The sequence below is a fragment of the Eumetopias jubatus genome, unplaced genomic scaffold (genome assembly GCF_037043125.1).
Source record: "Eumetopias jubatus isolate StellerSeaLion01/CBP00866 unplaced genomic scaffold, mEumJub1_p1.0 scaffold_1, whole genome shotgun sequence".
In the NCBI taxonomy this organism is placed as follows: domain Eukaryota; kingdom Metazoa; phylum Chordata; class Mammalia; order Carnivora; family Otariidae; genus Eumetopias; species Eumetopias jubatus.
Window position 1 is genome coordinate 31920540 of NW_028274807.1, and position 17194 is coordinate 31937733.

At 36.1% G+C, this 17194-nt stretch overlaps 1 protein-coding gene across 1 annotated transcript in view; it reads right to left on the minus strand.

Annotated features, from left to right (window-relative positions):
* ROBO1 (roundabout guidance receptor 1) overlaps nucleotides 1–17194 on the minus strand; it is a 491348-nt gene that overhangs the window by 42841 nt on the left and 431313 nt on the right. Inside the window, exons 15-20 of the mRNA XM_088022787.1 lie at nucleotides 16878–17109; nucleotides 15784–15905; nucleotides 12554–12725; nucleotides 8386–8583; nucleotides 3992–4018; nucleotides 2547–2589 (exon numbers count right to left, since the gene is read on the minus strand). Of these exons, the coding sequence (XP_087878913.1) occupies nucleotides 2547–2589; nucleotides 3992–4018; nucleotides 8386–8583; nucleotides 12554–12725; nucleotides 15784–15905; nucleotides 16878–17109 (794 nt within the window). The remainder of the gene's footprint in view (nucleotides 1–2546; nucleotides 2590–3991; nucleotides 4019–8385; nucleotides 8584–12553; nucleotides 12726–15783; nucleotides 15906–16877; nucleotides 17110–17194) is intronic.

Here is a 17194-nt window from a genome sequence, read left to right on the forward strand (position 1 = left end):
CCCTGCTCCGTGGGAAGCCTGCTTCTCCCTCTCACACTCCCCCTGCTCGTGTTCCCTCTCTGTGTCTCTGTCAAATAAATAAAATCTTAAAAAAAAAAATGGGGTCTAGAGCAACTCAGAGACATGATCGATAAGCATTTCAAAATACCATTTTGGCTCCAATGGCCAAAGGGAATTAACAGGAAGTAGTGCTAACGAATGTAGATAAAGGTAGGACTGTTGGGAGCTTATGCGATAGATGAGGCAGGAGAGATCAAGTGCTTGATATGAAACAGTACTGGGATAGTGAATGGGGTGTAAAGCAGGATCAACAAAGGTGTGATGGATGCAGAAGAAAGGAAGACTTGAAATGTTGACTTAGGTATCATCAACCAAATGAGGTGGGAGGGCCAGAGCGGGCTGCCAACGTCTGAGATCTATGAGGGAAAGCAGTGTTTAAGGGATGGACATGAGAGGAGAGAGTGCAGGAGATTGGGTGACTGCCCCTTCTCTTACCACACGAAATCATAGAACACAGATACACACACACATCCCGGAATCCCCCACCCACCCGCCCAAACACATACTCTGGCTAGGAACAGAGACCTCTTCCTGATTCGCTCCTGATCCCTTATCCTGCTCTATTTGGTCCAAAGCACGCGACTGCTGATACTAGAGCTGATTTTTTTAATGCTTATTATTTATCTTATAGCTTCCGCTCTTAATAATGTAAAGTTCACAAGGACGGGAATTTTTATTGACTTGCTCACTGATGCATCCCAAGCAACTAGAATGGTGCGCATCCATGGTAGACATTTGATAAATATGCCTGACGAATGAATAAATTGAAAGTTGTGTATATAACTGTTCTTTTGAGCATGGATTCCAAGATCTTTATTTAACTGTTGCCTCTGGAACATACCAGCATCTTTCATCATTTCATTTGGTACAAAGGTCTTTTCTATTTGGTATTTGAAATACAGAAGTTTCACTGTTATTCTCTTCTTGAATTTAAAAGGTTAATTCTGTATGGTAACACAGCAAGCTTTCCAAAAAATTGTTCTGTTTGTAATTTTCAGTTTGTTGTTTGTCCTTTTTCAGTCCCCCTGTAGAAACTAGCATTGGGTACCCATGGAATCCTCCCATTAGGTTCTATACGATCATTTGCTCTTAGGTTGTAAATCCATTAAGAGCAAGAACTGGAGATATTTTATATGCGTGCGCATGTACGCATGGGTGTGAGACAGAGAGTGCGTGTACACACGCCCATCCACAGAGGCTAGTGCAGGACATAGAAGATGCTCCACCAGCATTTTATGTGCTTTCAATCACGTGAAAGCAGAGTCTACAGTCATGAACTTGCACATGTAGAGAGGAGGTTATATAATCAGGCTTTCCAGATTTATCCACGAGAGAGTGTTGTTATGCCAGAGTCTGTTTCATGAATATCTGGGCGATCATTTCGATGGAATTCCCCTGGATGCAAAAACAGGCTCTGGTTTAATTTCTGAATCAAGTGAATTTAATCCCTATGAAGACCTCCCTAGCTTTTGGGTCTTTGAGTGGCTGGCTTTGTTTCGCGGGTATGAAAACAGTAAGCTAGCACTAGTACCCAGGAAGAAAAGATAGTGCTTGTTGCCAAATTTGTACAACCGTGGTGGTCAACACTTTGTTGTATGCTAAATTCAGTCATTGTGTCACCACATGGTATGCTCCTTGGATTCAGAAATAACACCTTACTCATTTTTGTCTTTTCCAGTTGCAAACATATTATCCAACTGTGCAAAGCAGAGCACTCAATAAGTTAATCGAATTTAAATTATAAAATGGTTTTGTTTGGAAGTTTTTTCTTCTTCTACCTTAAGTTATATGTTGCTGGTTTGAGGGAAAAACATCATCTTATTATAGAAAATCCAGAAGCTTAGCTCATGTTACGTATACCATTTTTCAGCTCTTTTAAGCTGCCTGTCACATCAGTTTGTGATTTCTCTGTGAATATATTAAAGTTCACTGAATCATAATTACAAAAAAAATATAGAATTGAGGTTCATTTTAATTAGAGAGAAAAGAAAAGCTCCGTATTAACAAGCTACCTAGATTTCTTGTTGTATTTCAACATATTCCCCTGCAAATGGAGAGCTGAACTATGTTGAATTCACAAGAACCAACCTAGCCTACAACTTATGAGCAAACGTGTTCAGCAGGTTTTCAGATGAACACTTTTTCTTTGATAGTATCTGTTAACTAGCTATATTTCTTAATCTTCATAAATGCCATTGCTTAATTACTTTAACTCCTTTTAATCATCCACTAAAATCAGCAAGCTTGTCTTTCACGGTTAAAGTGCGCCCTCTGGTGTTCATTCACTAAGATGCAACAGCTTCCATCAATGGCATTTGTGTACCAGCAAGCTTAGTTCCACAGCACGGTGGAATGGAGTATTTCTAAAAGATTTGAACAAACTTCATCCTTCGACGTTTTATGCAAAGAAAGTGATGTCACTGAGGAAGGCAAGATGAGATACCTGGAATTCCCTTTAGGATCTACAAAACAAGCAGGATAATTACCTCCCTCCACTGCTCACAGCTTCACCTCCTCTCTGATAAGTTACTAGAATGTTACCAAAAAAAAAAAAAAAGAAAAAGAAACAATTAATAGACATGTTTACGTTTATAAATCAAAAGCTATTACATCCATGAGTATCTTTCTAAAATGGAATGCTTTCTCACTTTCTACTTAGAAGCATTGCAAAACCATCACAGAAAGCAGGTTTCTGATTCAACTAGTATTTTTTAAGATTATATAGAATTAAATGTTACTCTTATTTTCTTAATGTGCCAATAAGGTTGAGAACTAAGTAAAAGCAAACTTGAGTACACTCTTATTAAATATAGTATGCACTGTTACATTTGCATTCCCAGTTTTCTATTTTGAATTTATTATTAGATCCGATAATTTCATGATTTCATATGTATATATAATTGGAATCTTAAATTGAAAAAAAAATGGCAAGACTGTTGTCCCAGAAGTATGAATACCAGTAAGACAAAGATAAATGTTAAACCTTCTCTCCCTCCACACACAAAGATGTATGCCAAGTTGTGACTATTAATACGACCTATTTTTTTTTATTGTGGCTTACAGAAGCCCCTCCCATTATATTTTCATCAGACATGTGTATATTTAGTGACAATATATTTTAATGCTCTTGAAAGCATTCTCAGTCTAATGAATTATGGGTGTAAAAATTTAGCAATAATAAAGATTTGCACACAGGCAAGGGGTTAGGAAGATTGGCTTTTCTGTAAATACAGACGCATTTTCTAAGAAGAAATATGTTTCTAAAAGCTGCCAAATTCTGCTTAGAAGAACTCCAAACGGGGAGTGTGTTAAGGAGAGATAACTGCTTCCAGTGATTACAATAACTGGATTAAAACCGAGGAGGCAAGACTTCAGGTACATCTTCTATTAAAGGTGACGTGAAAGAAGAGGGCCCACTTTGAAAAAGAAACTGAATAGAACAAAATATTGGGATTCTGACTTCGGGAAAATAAAAAGTTTTATCTTCCACATGTGTTGGGTATTTTGGTTCCCTTTAAAAATGTTGATTCTATGGACAGAGAATTGCAAGGGGGAGAAATTTTCATTGGAAAACGTGAAAGCTTAAGGTAAGGGAAAAAATGCACTGCCAAGTATGCAATAATCAATAAGATCATTAGCATGTTAAATCATGCTGAGGGTGAAAACAGAGTGTCTATCTAATGAAACACGTGCGCGCAAGGCCAAGATGCAGCGTGGAGTCATGAATAAATAACCGTATTAAATGGATGAAAAGCAACACCAACCATTTCTACTTCGAATGCATGCCTGACGTGAGTAAATGAAGTACTGTATTCCACCTTAAGTCCTTTCCCCCAACTGACGGCAGAAAATGAAATAAAAACAGAAACACGATCGTACAACACATGCCAAACTAACAAAAGAGAGGCAGACGGTAAGTGCAAATATATACCTGTTGGTGTGAAGGTAAAAGACGGGACTGAAAAATCAAAACAAAATATAAACCAGTTATTAAGCTGAAGAGAGAAAGGGGACATATCACATTAGTATAAATCAAGCAGACAGCTGAACATAAAACAAATGTAAATAACGAAGCCAGTAGTTCTGACACTCTGATAGATGAATAAAACCAAATCTGAGGTGAAAAGAAGAGGTTTGTCTCTACAGGTGCCATTTTGAAGTGTCTGGCATGGGAGTCGTGCTGGGTTAGCCTGGGAATGACCCTGCATTGAGTCACATAGATTTAGGTTCCAGCTGTAGGACAAACAGGAATCCTCTACTATTAATCATCTCCAAACACTGGCTGATGGATTCTCAAACAAGTATTCTCAGGGTCTCGCTTAAACCTTATCTAGAAATCTGAAAGTAAATGCTTATAAAAGTGGACTAATAGGTGCACTTAAGTATTCATCATTCGGAGAAAGAGAGAGGCAGAGACAGGAAGGAAGGAGGGAGGGAAGGAAGGAAGGAAGGAAGGAAGGAAGGAAGGAAGGAAGGAAGAAAGGAAGGAAGGGAGGGAGGGAGGGAGGGAGGGAAGGAAGAAAGAAGGAAAGAAACCACCGGAACAAAGGGAGCCATAAAACCAAACTGTTTCACTGCCGAGAAATGCCTGACACCCTATCATATAAACAGTGTGATACAATGTTTTTATCATTATAGGAATTTGTGAATGGACAGGAAGAAATGGGGAGTTTTAAACTTTAATTTCTCGATTATAGCTTACACTGAGAAGCTTTCTCTGAGTAGGCTGAGCAGTTTTCAAACGTCACACTGGAAGCTAAACAATAGAACAATAACACCCCACTGAAAACCCTCACTCTCTCTGCAGTTATAAATCTTAATCTGATCAATAATGCCTGAAATTGAACTGGAGACCTCAAAAGTAGCAGTCTCGCCTCCCTCACTTTTCCTATCTCCTCCCCTTCCTGGGTGTTGGATAACATCACAAACTATTTCCATGTCATTTCATGGCGGGAGGAGGCTGACTTATTTTGCAAGCTCTTCGCATTAATTTAAAGTAAACAGTTCCCAGGTCAAGCAAGCCAGGGAGTGTTCGCTGCTCCCTTGAAGACTCAAGTTGGCATTTGAGAAATCCTTAATGCACACGAACTAGAATATTGATTATGTATCGTGGATCAACAAGCTGCCAAAAATGTATTTTCCACATCACATTTGAATGTCTCCAAGAAATTTACTTTAGGATTAGAGACTTTGGGGGCTCCACACTGCACATGCTGGAGTATTCGGTACAATGGTCACTTCCTACCAAACCGTTTTATCGTTGAGCACACTAGAAGGAACAAAAACAAAAACCTCAGTGCTGTGTGTGCCCATCTGATACACTGGCCTTCACTGGCAGCACGGCAGGCCCTCCCTGTCTTAAGAATTCCATTGTGTTTTCTTTCAGTTAGGTCTTTTCAGAGTCGATGTAATTTAGCCACAATCAATAATTCTGAGTCATAGTAACAAGTCTTCATAAATAAATATATAAGAAGGTACATGTGAAAGTAAAGCTATTCAAGCAAGAATAGAGTGCCTGAACATTCATTTGCTATCACAAGGACATAAGGAAAAAAAATATGAAAGGTCCTTGTCAGTCCTCCTAGCTAACTGCTAACCCAGTTAGACACTGAAGAAGATACAAAAAGAGGCCATCTAAATGAAATTTTTAAAGCTTGTACACCAAAGAACAAATTAATTCTCAAAGCTTCCAATAATATATAATCACTTCTTTTTACCCAGCGATGTTGGTGCACAGTGTGGATGTATGTGGAAAGGGATCCTGAGTGTTCTAGCAGAGGATGTATCTACAGATACACTTTGGTGGGGGGAGGTTAAAAAGGCTCACTATTACCCAAAGTCTGGTTTGGGGGTTTCAAGGTCAAGGGGCTCTTTTATATCTATTTCTTTAAAATCTTTCAATTCATTTTTTTCTTATAATTACTGGCATTGTTTCTGGCATAGACGATTTAAGGCTTCAGGATGCATTTTTTTTTTAATTGCATGGAAACAGAATTATGAAAAAGTGCCAACGAGGCAAGATGAGGAAAGCAGAATCAAATGCTCACCAATTACATTTGTAATTATGTTCTATGATTTCTGCTTAAACACAAGCTAGTTAAAATGACAATGATATTAGTTTCATAGGTTTCGCACAAAGAGCTCATAGGCATTTGCCAGCATGCTTATAGTACATTAGTGAAAGAAAAGGCATTTCAGAAAGGAAGGGGGTTTCATGTCACACATTCAGATTTCAAGACACTATAGAGCATTAAATTGTTATAACTAGACAGCTGCAGCACCTCACGGCACCAAGAAATACAAGACTCCTGGAGCATTCAAGAGACTCTACATCTCTACGTTAATTAGTCGCTTTTCCTCTTCAAAGTCGACTTCAAAACACAGCTCCCAACACCCTGCCCCTCCCGCCTCCCCCCCCCCCCGGCCGCCCCCGCTCCATGACCCAGAAGCCCCTTCCCTGCACTGGATTTTAAGTCAAAGGTTTTAGATGGTCACACATGTGTCTGACATCGTTCTACTCTGTAGATATAATGAGCACCAGCTCTCTTGGCCTCCACGCCCTTGTTTTCCATTTCACAGGCAGGGATACTGACATTTTGCTTCATCTCTAGATAGAACACATTATCTGCAAAAAAACATTTTGAAGGATGATAATGCTACGGCAAATATGTGTATGTACATGAAGGGATGGGCTGCATGTCCACAGCAGGGAGGCACATTAATTTATTTTTACCGTACGGGTGATGAATTTGTGTTGACTCTTTTTTGCCAAGACCCCTTGTGACTGACAGCACAAATATTTTAGACGGCTATCCCAGGCTGTTTTATAAGCATATAGCTAGCACTACAAATTCTGATTTTGCATATAACAGATTAGAGAAAGGGCTTGGTTAAGACACGTAGGAGATGCTTGCTTAGAAAATATGTAGACTTGGGAAAAAAAAAGGAAATATGTAGACTTGGGGTGCCTGGGTGGCTCAGTCATTTAAGCATCTGACTCCTGATTTCAGCTCAGGACATGATCTCAGGGTTGTGGGAGCAAGCCCCACATCTGGCTCCCTGCTCAGCATGGAGTCTGCTTGAGATTCTCTCTCCCTCCGCCCCTTTCCCTGCTAGAGCACGCTCACTTGCATGCTCTCTCTCTCTCTAAAATAAATAAATAAAATCTTTAGAAAATACGTAGACTTTTTTTTTTTTTTTTAAGAATGGTGATGGTGCAGGAGGGCATGTGTTCATTGGTAATTCTCTTTAAATTTGTTTTCCAGCCAAGCAAAAGTGTTGTCTTATAATCCCTAGAAATAGGGTGAATGTATAATTTGCTGTCCAAACTAGGACAATTTTGAGAACAAAAGGGAGTACTCTAGGTAACTTGTTGGCAAAGACATAAATTGGGACTCTACCCTGAATATCAAGACTTTTAGTCACTCTACCTGTAGTGCACATCAAGGCCCAGAATTGATTATTAGGTTTGTTGGGTAGGTAGAGGCAGGGAAGACTATCTATCTGACAGTGTTCACAAATCTCATCAAAGAATAAAAAATACAAATCACCAATCTACAGACTTCAAGGATATGTGGCAAAAGTGTCTGTGAACCTCGGCATACTTGGTTCCTCCATAAAATTGTAAATAATAGCAGCCAAGTAAACTTTCTCTTCTAACCCTATAAACACACTTGTAAGGAAATCCCCATCACTAATTAACAGCATATACATATCCAAATCTCCAACTTTAAATACAACAATAAAAAAATACTAAACTTCCTCTCTGCAAAGGCAAATTAGTTGGGCATTCCATATTCACTAAGAAATGACTATTTTATAACTAATCAGAAATACTCATAAAATAATTATTTTATAAATAATCTCTTTAGCTTCACAAAGACTACAGCACTCCCTCTAAAGGTATATGAGTCAGTGCAAAGCTTGTATTTATAATTCCGGTGACAAGGAGATTAAAAAATTTCTTCAAGAATATAAAGCAGTGAGGTAATTCCCTAAGAGCATAAGAGAGGGTGTAACGACCAAGTGTAGACCTGTTTTGGCGAAATATATTTTAAAGGAATTGAGCCTGAAACAGATAAGCCCTGTTTGAAGTGTTGCTACTCAAGAGAAGTCAATATGTAGAGATCACAATAAAAGCACTTTAGAGAATCTTTATATATTAAATAATTTAATATATGAGAAATAATTTAATATATTAAATAATTTAATATATAATTTAATATATATATAATTTAATATATACATGAATATTTAGGAGTCACAGATTAAAATCAGGAGTTATTGAAACATATTAAAAAATGGAAAACTCAGGAAAGGTAATACCTTTTCTGATACCCGCATAAGTACTAGTCAGTCCATTTCTCTTCTTCCGGTGTCGATACAGCCAGATGCTAAAGACCATGAGGATGATCCAACAGGCCGCCCCGATTCCTGCAATGAATGCTGGCTGCTTCACAACATCGGAGATCTGCTGAGCAAGGCTGACTTGGTCTTCAGGTGACACGGGGTTTCCGTGAGAATCTGAAAAACCATCTTTGGATTAATGTGGGTTTAAACCTCAATGAGATCATGAAGGCATACTTGTATCATATAAAATGGCTATCATTATTTTGTTAATTTTTAGGCGATCATTTCTGTCTTTCATTCGGAGACATCCACCTTTGTTAATTAAAATAGTCCATGAGATTTTCAGTAAAATTACATTCACTCTATTTTAATGTAAAACAAATATGACACGATAATTTCATGGAATATATTTAAAAACAAAGACAATGGCATACAACCTCTATTTTTTACTCCACAAAACTCTTACTGCTTAGATTGAGTTTCACAGGACAGTGCTAACTGAGATAAATATAAAGCTACAATTGTAAAAAATGAAATACTTTAACAGGAGTATATAAATAAGGGGTACCAAATAAGTTGTATAGAAAAGACATGAACTTCCTCAGACTTGTACAGAAACCCTCAATTACATGTTTCAAAATGATAATAAATAAAACATTATTTCCTCTATTTAAGGTACATATTGAAAAAAAAAAATGTGTGTTTTCCTCCTCCCCAAATCCCCCAACTATATGACTATATTCTAGGATTCTAAAATGCATTATTTGAGCCTATGTTCACAGGCTTATACAGTTTAGTACTTATAAACTTATACAGTTTAGTACAATGTAAAACCAAAGAAAAATTAAGATAATGTTACCACTGAAATAACTATGTATAATCTTTCTTTCTTTCTTTCTTTCTTTTTTTAAGTAATCTCTACACTCAAGATGCTGCTTGAACTCATGACCCCGAGATCAAGAGTCAGATGCTGTACCAACTAAGCCAGCCAGGTGCCCCAAAGTTTGCTTGTTTGTTTTTTAAGTAATTTCTCTTTCTTCTAATATAACAGCCATGACCAGCAATAGATATAAGAACATTAAATATGGACAAGAACTATCTAGTGTTAAGAACAGTCGAAAAGGTGTATGTTTTCTGTTCTTCTGATTCAATAATTTAAAACTGATGGAATTTCTGGCAGTGAAAATCTACTTATTTTATGTTTAAACCTACTAAGAGATTCCTTTTTTCAAACCCACCATTTCATCAAGTCATACAGAGCAGTCAGCAACGTCTGCAGAAACCTGCAAACCCTTGTTCTATGATCAAAGCGACATCCTACTTTGTTGGCACTGAGTGATGTCAACACTGAGGATGCCCAGTGGGCACAATTCCCATCAGTGCTCGCGGTTTTAATGTTCTTCCCCCACAACATCTGGTGAAACAAGAAGGTGTTTGTCCATTTCATTAGGAATGGTGCTTTCTTACAATCATCTAATTTTATTTGACTCCGAAAATGTTTTGCTAATCAACCTGCTTTAAAATAGAACCATTTGTTCTAGTCCAAAATTCCTTTTTTTCAGGAAAAAAGTAACTGGTATAGCTCATTATATATGAAGAACATTTCTCAAACAGAAAAAAATTCTACAGATTGTTTTTTCTTTCTTATTAAATGATATGGTGCCCCAATAAGACATTCGTAGGAAAAATAAGCAGCGTTCAATGGCTAAGGAAACCACCTTGGGAAAATCGCACCCCTTTCTATGCAAAATGGTAGCTACATTGCTACGTGTGTGTGTGTGTGTGTGTGTTTTGTTTGCTTTTTTTTTCTTGAACAGAGTTCCAGATTTTATTCTATGGAGGGTCAAGCCTGTAAAACCTATTTTTATAAACTGTCTCGGTCACCTGCCTTCAACTGTTTGTTGACTGAAAGTTTTATTTCATGTTCCAGGCTCTTTTATCTATGGTTTTCCTAAAAGCACTTCATCCTCTGAGAGTTCACCAAGCAGACCTATTCTTTTTTTTTTTTTTTTCCCCTTGATACACTCTTTGTATCTCCTAAGTTTATGGATTTCATGGCTATTTGTGCAAGGTTAAGTTGGGTAGCTTCAGATTTTATGGAGACAGCCAAGAGAGGTTCCATGCAAGCAACCAGATGGGCTTAGCAGAATAAAGTGTGGTGTGACTAATGAATTAAAACGGCCACTCTATATCTCAGTCTTTGTCTCCCTGCAGCTGAGGCTATATCAAGATATGGAAAACGGGAACACATTTATAATTTCAAGGAAACCAATTTGACCCTTAAATCCCCTGATTTAAATCTCAAATAAATAAAATTACACACAGTCCTTTTCCAAAGCATCTTTGAAAAAGGACTGAAACCATACCTTAAAAAAAAAGGTAAATGACATCAACAGTGCGTAGGTCATCACAGTGCCACTTATAATATCAATTTTAATAAGTTAATACTGATGTTTCATAAAACTGGGCAACTCTGAGTTATTTAGACTATTTTCCCCTATGTCTAACCTAACGTTGTAATAGATGCATCAAGCAATTCTTTTAAATAGTTTCCTATTTTGTAATTTTGTAATAAATGAACCTGAAATAAACCATGAAACTATTTTTGCTTAAAAGTTGCATATGTAATCACTGTTTTAAAAGATAATCCCCAAATCAAATTCTGGACCATGGCTGTGGCAGATAGCACAAGCTCTCCTCTAAAGGTTTGAATGTTACCTTCATACGATAGAGTTTTCAGGAGGTAACTCTCTAGCCAGTGACTTCATTTGGCAGTGTTCCCATTCCCCGATTTGAGGTCTGCACAGGAGTGATGAGCACCATTTCTAGTCCTGCATCATTAAATCCTGCCCCACCCTGTGGGTTTCTTTTCTCTCTGCTGGCCTTGGGTCAGCCTTGGAAGCTCCATGTTACAAAAAGGTAAACCTTATCAACCCGTGACCCTCCCTGTCTACATGGTACAGAGTCCCACCCCACAATTACGACACTTCAGGTGAACTTTATAGTGCTACACCACAGAGGTTCAGCAAAGACATCCGTTAGAGCAGAAAGCACTGTCTTGACAATGGAACAATGATAGGAGTTTCCAAACTGAATGTAGAGTTTATATAGCAATGGAATTTATTCAAAGCCAAATGTTTCTTAATTTTGTTTTGAAATAATTTCTAGGATGTCCTCAATTATCATCCAAATGCAAAAACACTATGTACTTGTCTGTGAAGTATAAAAATGCATATATCTGATCCTTTTCCTAACAAAATCTTACTAATGCTTAACTTCTCATCTGAAAGGAATAAACCAGTTGACTCTACATTCAGCATTTTTCATAATTTAAATGTAGCTTCTTAATAGCGACACTTTTCTCTCCCCTTTCCATTGATAATTGTTTTTGTTGTTGTTTCTTTAGATTTTTACTAGTAACCACTTACTAACTTGTATTTCATATTCATGCCACATTCCCTAGGGGAAACTGTAGTAACAAGGCTTCTCTGTCAGTTTTTTTTCTTAATGTTTTTCCTTTTTTAATTCCTCTAACCACCTCTGAAGCACACATCATATTTACCTTTCCAAGTAATTAGCATAGAACCGTATCCCGATTCTCTTTGACATTGGGATCCATCTTTTCTTATAAAAAGCAATTACAGTTTTAAATAGACACCAAAATAGTAAATATAAATTGTATATTGCTTAAACTTCTAATACCTAGTTTAAGTTTTTCATGGAAGTTTTTTTTTAAATCCAAATAACTGTAAATTCCATGAAGATTCAGACTGTGTCTTTCTTGTTCATTGAGGTATCCCTGATGTTCAATTAAGAGTATTTGTTGAATAGGAAAAAAAAAAAAAGAAAGAAAATTCAATAGATGGAATTAGGATGACAATGAATGCTGACAACCTTTGCTTGAAATACAATTTAAAACGTGTGCTTGGCTACGTTTCAGTCTAGTTGTGATATGTATTATGTATTTATATAATCATATTATATATTTATATAATTATGTATTTATATTTACATATTTTATACAACATATAATGCATATATTTTAAATAAAACTAACATTATCATTTTTGTCTCTTTCCAAAAACCAAAAAAGGCAGGACCATGGGGGCAGCAAGAGACTCTCGAACCAGATCTGCGCACTCACCTAACTGGATGAACTGTGGTTCACTCTTCACCCCAGCCCCGGCCCCAGTGCTGGCGGCCACCTCTACACTGTATCGGATCCCAGGAACCAGAGAAGGAATGACCACAGAAAAGGTGGAGCCATCCACCGTCTTGTTTATATGATAGCGAGTTTCATTGCCCAGACACCAAACCTGTAAGAAGAGCACAAGGAATTTTAAGCCGGTAAATTATTTAAGCGAATGCATAGATCAACATAGTATTTCAGTTTTAGACTGAGACCAAGTTCAGACTTATCATGGACCTGATACAGAATGCTGCAAACGTCATTTTCCCCTAGGATCTAGTTCTGAGTGGACTTTCCCAGTCAAACCTCAGGTTAGCAGTATCTTTAAGACCTCTCTTAATTTTCTCATATACTTCTCAAGGATTCTATTAGGAAAGTCTACAGACTTTTGTTCAAAGACACAGGCTATCAGCCCAAATTATCAGTTTTTTATTTTTAAACACCTAGAAATTATTTGCCAGAAAAAAAAGGAGCTTTGCAAAAAACTGTGTATATCCAGATAAAGAACAATAACTAAATCTAAAGTACCTTTGCAAAAATATGGTTATTAAAAATAAAACTGGACAGGGGACCTGGCTGGCTCAGTTGGTAGAACATGCAACTCTTGATCTTGGGGTCCTGAGTTCGAGCCCTATGTTGTGTGTAGAATTTACTTAAAAATAAATAAATAAAACTGGACATAAGGAGTTGGGATCTTCCTAGGAGTCTTCTCAGCCTGTGGCATGTTGCACTACTATCAATGAGAGAAAATTAGCACTCTGATCTTATATTTAAGTGGGAATATTAATTTGTCTTTGATAACACAGATGAGATCATAAAGAATAACAATACATATTTGACTTGAAAGAAAAGTATTCTTCTAATAAGAAAATTATTGTAGAGCTCATTAACTTTGATAAGGATATTTATGACAGGAAATTATTTTCAGGAAATTGAGGCTTCTGAACTACACTGCAATCCTTAATTTAAATTTCACTAAAGGGTTATTTAACCATAGAGTGATTTGCAATGTTTAAGAAGTTGGATATGGTGCATGACAGTATTTGGACTCAGTTAATATAAGAAAATGATCCATGGAGTAGTAAGACATGCTCTATATTCTTTATGATGTCCTCAAGCAAAATGTAGGATTAGTTTCAAGTAGCCTATTGTCTAAACTGTAATAGGAAATGGGACTTAAAATAAATCTAGGAGTATCAGTGTCCCCTATCACGTGAGCAATAACCTTTCATTTTTTTCTTTACAAGTTAATATTATTTTAATATAGTTTCAATGCATAACACCAGTAAATGGTCAGACTCTATACCAGGCCCTGACCAGTTGGAAATAAAGAGCCCTTTGTGATTTCTTTTCCCCCCAATTACATTACGCAGCTGAACCAAAGCCACAAACTGATCTTGTACCAGTCAATCAGGTTCGGAAAGGCATTTTATTATTTTAAATTGACCATGAAGTTAAGTGAAATCCACCCTTTTGCATTTCTTCTGGAGAGAAATGAGTTTTGACTCTTAAGGGAAAATGCCTACATTATACAATTTTGCTTGAGAGCTGAGACATCACCTCATTTTAAATCCCTAAAAATCTCTATAACCGTTCATTTTTCTGGACTGAACCGTAGCATCCTGTTATTCCCTCGTCTTGAGATAACCTTGAAATTCACAAGAAAACACTTAAATTGTAGAGACTCTTACCTTTTAATGACTCAATGACACTAGAAGATCTAATTTGAAATATCTTAGAACATTCACAGGGCATTCATGGCACAATTTTAAATACTTTAAATGTCACCCTTTTAAAATTCTGGCAGATTTCATAAAGAGGTTTTCAGTTTGTTTTTAAAAATCATTTTAAGAAAATTTTAGGCCTAAAACGAAGCTCAGTATATCTGGTTATTGTCCGAATCAATTTGCTACTCAAAAGAACATTGATGGTCTTTATTGGCAAGCCTTACCAAGAATGCACATCAGAATCACCTTGGAAAGATCTATCCCAGTACATATGCAACTCCCCCCACATCAGACCTACTGAGACAGAATCTCTGAGAATGGTGGTCAGGTACATATGTTTGGAAAATGAGTCCACAAGTTATTCTGATGTTAGCATCTAATTACCTGTAGAAGATAAATGTGGGTCACCTTTTGAATATCAGTTTCATATCAATAGAGACAGTATAAAGTATTCACATATAGGAGATAAACTACTAAGTATCACAATTTAGCTAGTAACTAAAAAATACTCAGGTATCATGGAAATATAAAGCAGTATCTAGAGAAAAAATGTTTCACGGTTAAAATTCTTCTAGTATGCAATGTGTTTACATACATGTTGAAAAAGGGACATGTAAAATCTATTTTCTATTGAGATTTCCCTGATTTAATCTATCAATTATTCATTTATCATAGATCATTAAGACTTTCCTATAATACAGAGTCATTGACAGGATACCTCTCATGAGCCTAATTTTGTTTTTAACTGTATCTTGTCATACTTGAAACTATTTGCTCAAAACAAGTCTATGTAAGACTCTAAATTTAATCACTAGAGCTGCTGACTTCACAGGTCAAAATAATTATCAGAATTATCAGATTGAGTCACTTGCCACCTTATTATTTTTAAAATTCATTTAAACATACATAAGTTTATAACTGAATCTCTTCTGAGATATGAAATTTTGTTTAGAGACTAAAACAAGGTTTACAGGGAAAAAAAAATTTGTGCACCTTAAAATAAGTTTTCCAACTTAGCTTCAAAGTTCTAAAACTTCAAACATGTCAAAAAAAAAAAAAGAAGAAGAAGAAAGCAAACCCTATTTGATAGTATTTGACTCTTAGCCCATCCCATGGGGCAATCCAATCCTGCAAAATATATTCAAGCTAGCTTTTTAAGGTAAAAAAACCCACAATTTTTTATTAGCATTCATACTTGTTGTTTGTGTAAAATTATATGGACCTATAGATTTTGTGACCATATAGATTGCTTCTTTTAAGTTAATTGTTTTTTCAAATGGCTTAAGATTTATTCCACAATTACCTAATAAACAGGGAAGTATTTTAAAAATAATTTTACATGTTGCTTTACGCACCAGCAGATGGCGCCAAATACCCACAATTTCGACAAGCTTTTTCTTTTGCTTTGCTTTGTAGGGGGAGAAGGATGTCCCTCAGTAATTACTATATATGTGTTACCTTATACTCTTGGACCATTCCATTCTGAGTGTCTTCTGGAGGCGGCTGCCAACTAACAAGAATTGCAGTTCCATTTCCATCATTCTTTGATACAGTTACACTTTGGGGTGGGGCACTGGGTGCTATTAAATTGTTTTAAAAAGTAGATACATTATGAGTATATTAGAGAACACTGAAAGCAGACACAACATTTAAAGTCAAATAATAACTATGTAAAATATATGTCAATATATCCATATGGTTTAAAGATGTATCTCATCACTTAAAGATGTATCTCACCAACCGATTTAAGCTTCTCCTCAAAATTCCTAAAGCTTTTGTTTATGGCGAATTTTCCATAACCAAAGTTATGTAGATTATCTCCACAAAACATCCCAGGAAAATTCTTATTCCTCCTACCCTGTAACCTTAGTGTCATGTTCTCCCTACAAAGGTTCCAAAGTATAAATCTATATATTAATCATCCATGACATTAACTATATCCTATCATTTATGTAATCAAAATAAGTAGATTTTAGGGAAAATTCTGGTTATTTTTACAGAGTATACTTGTGACACATAACCTTTTTTTACTTTTATGTAAATACTAAGATTGAAATTCCAGGTATTGGGTGGCCAATCATACTGGTTTTTCTAGAGCTGAGGGGTTTCCACAGACATGAGGAATAAGCATAAAATGCTAACCCCAGAAATTCCTGGGCAAACCAAAACATTACTCACCTTATTTATAAATCATTACTCAAAGTAACATTCAATAAGTGAATGGAAAATAATTAATGGAAAGTCAAGCAAATTGAGAACAAATTCATCTTTAAATGTGAATTTTAGTTCTCAACAACTGAATATGTCCTACATATGCCATTATATGGTTCACATTTGCAAATTTTTATATAGGCTATTAAAGCAAGTCAAGTATTACAGAGTTTTTATTTCTAGTAGTTCTAACTGAATAAAATCTCTTAGCAAAATATAACGTTCAATATCAAGACAGTTAATTAATGTCACAATTAACATTAAGATTTTTTCAATTAAGTTAATAAAAACCTAACAAATGTACTACAATGCACAGTAATCACACGTTTCATTATACTTGCCTTCTTCTAAGGTTTTAGCAAATTTAATTTCACTATCTGCTCCTTGAAATTCATTAAAAAAAGGACGAGCCTTAATTTCATAGTTGACTCCCTTTCTGAGATCAGGGATAACCACGCTATTTTTGGTTGGGGTCCTCACTTCAAAAACTAACCACTCCGATTCACCATGGTTGGCTCCAGATGGCCGATAAAGAATTTTATAACCTTGAATATACTGAGACTGTTGGTCCACCTATTAAAACGACAAAAAATACAACCATTTATATCTTTTATTGACTTATTTAAAAATTATGCAAATTAAATGTGATAAAATGCAA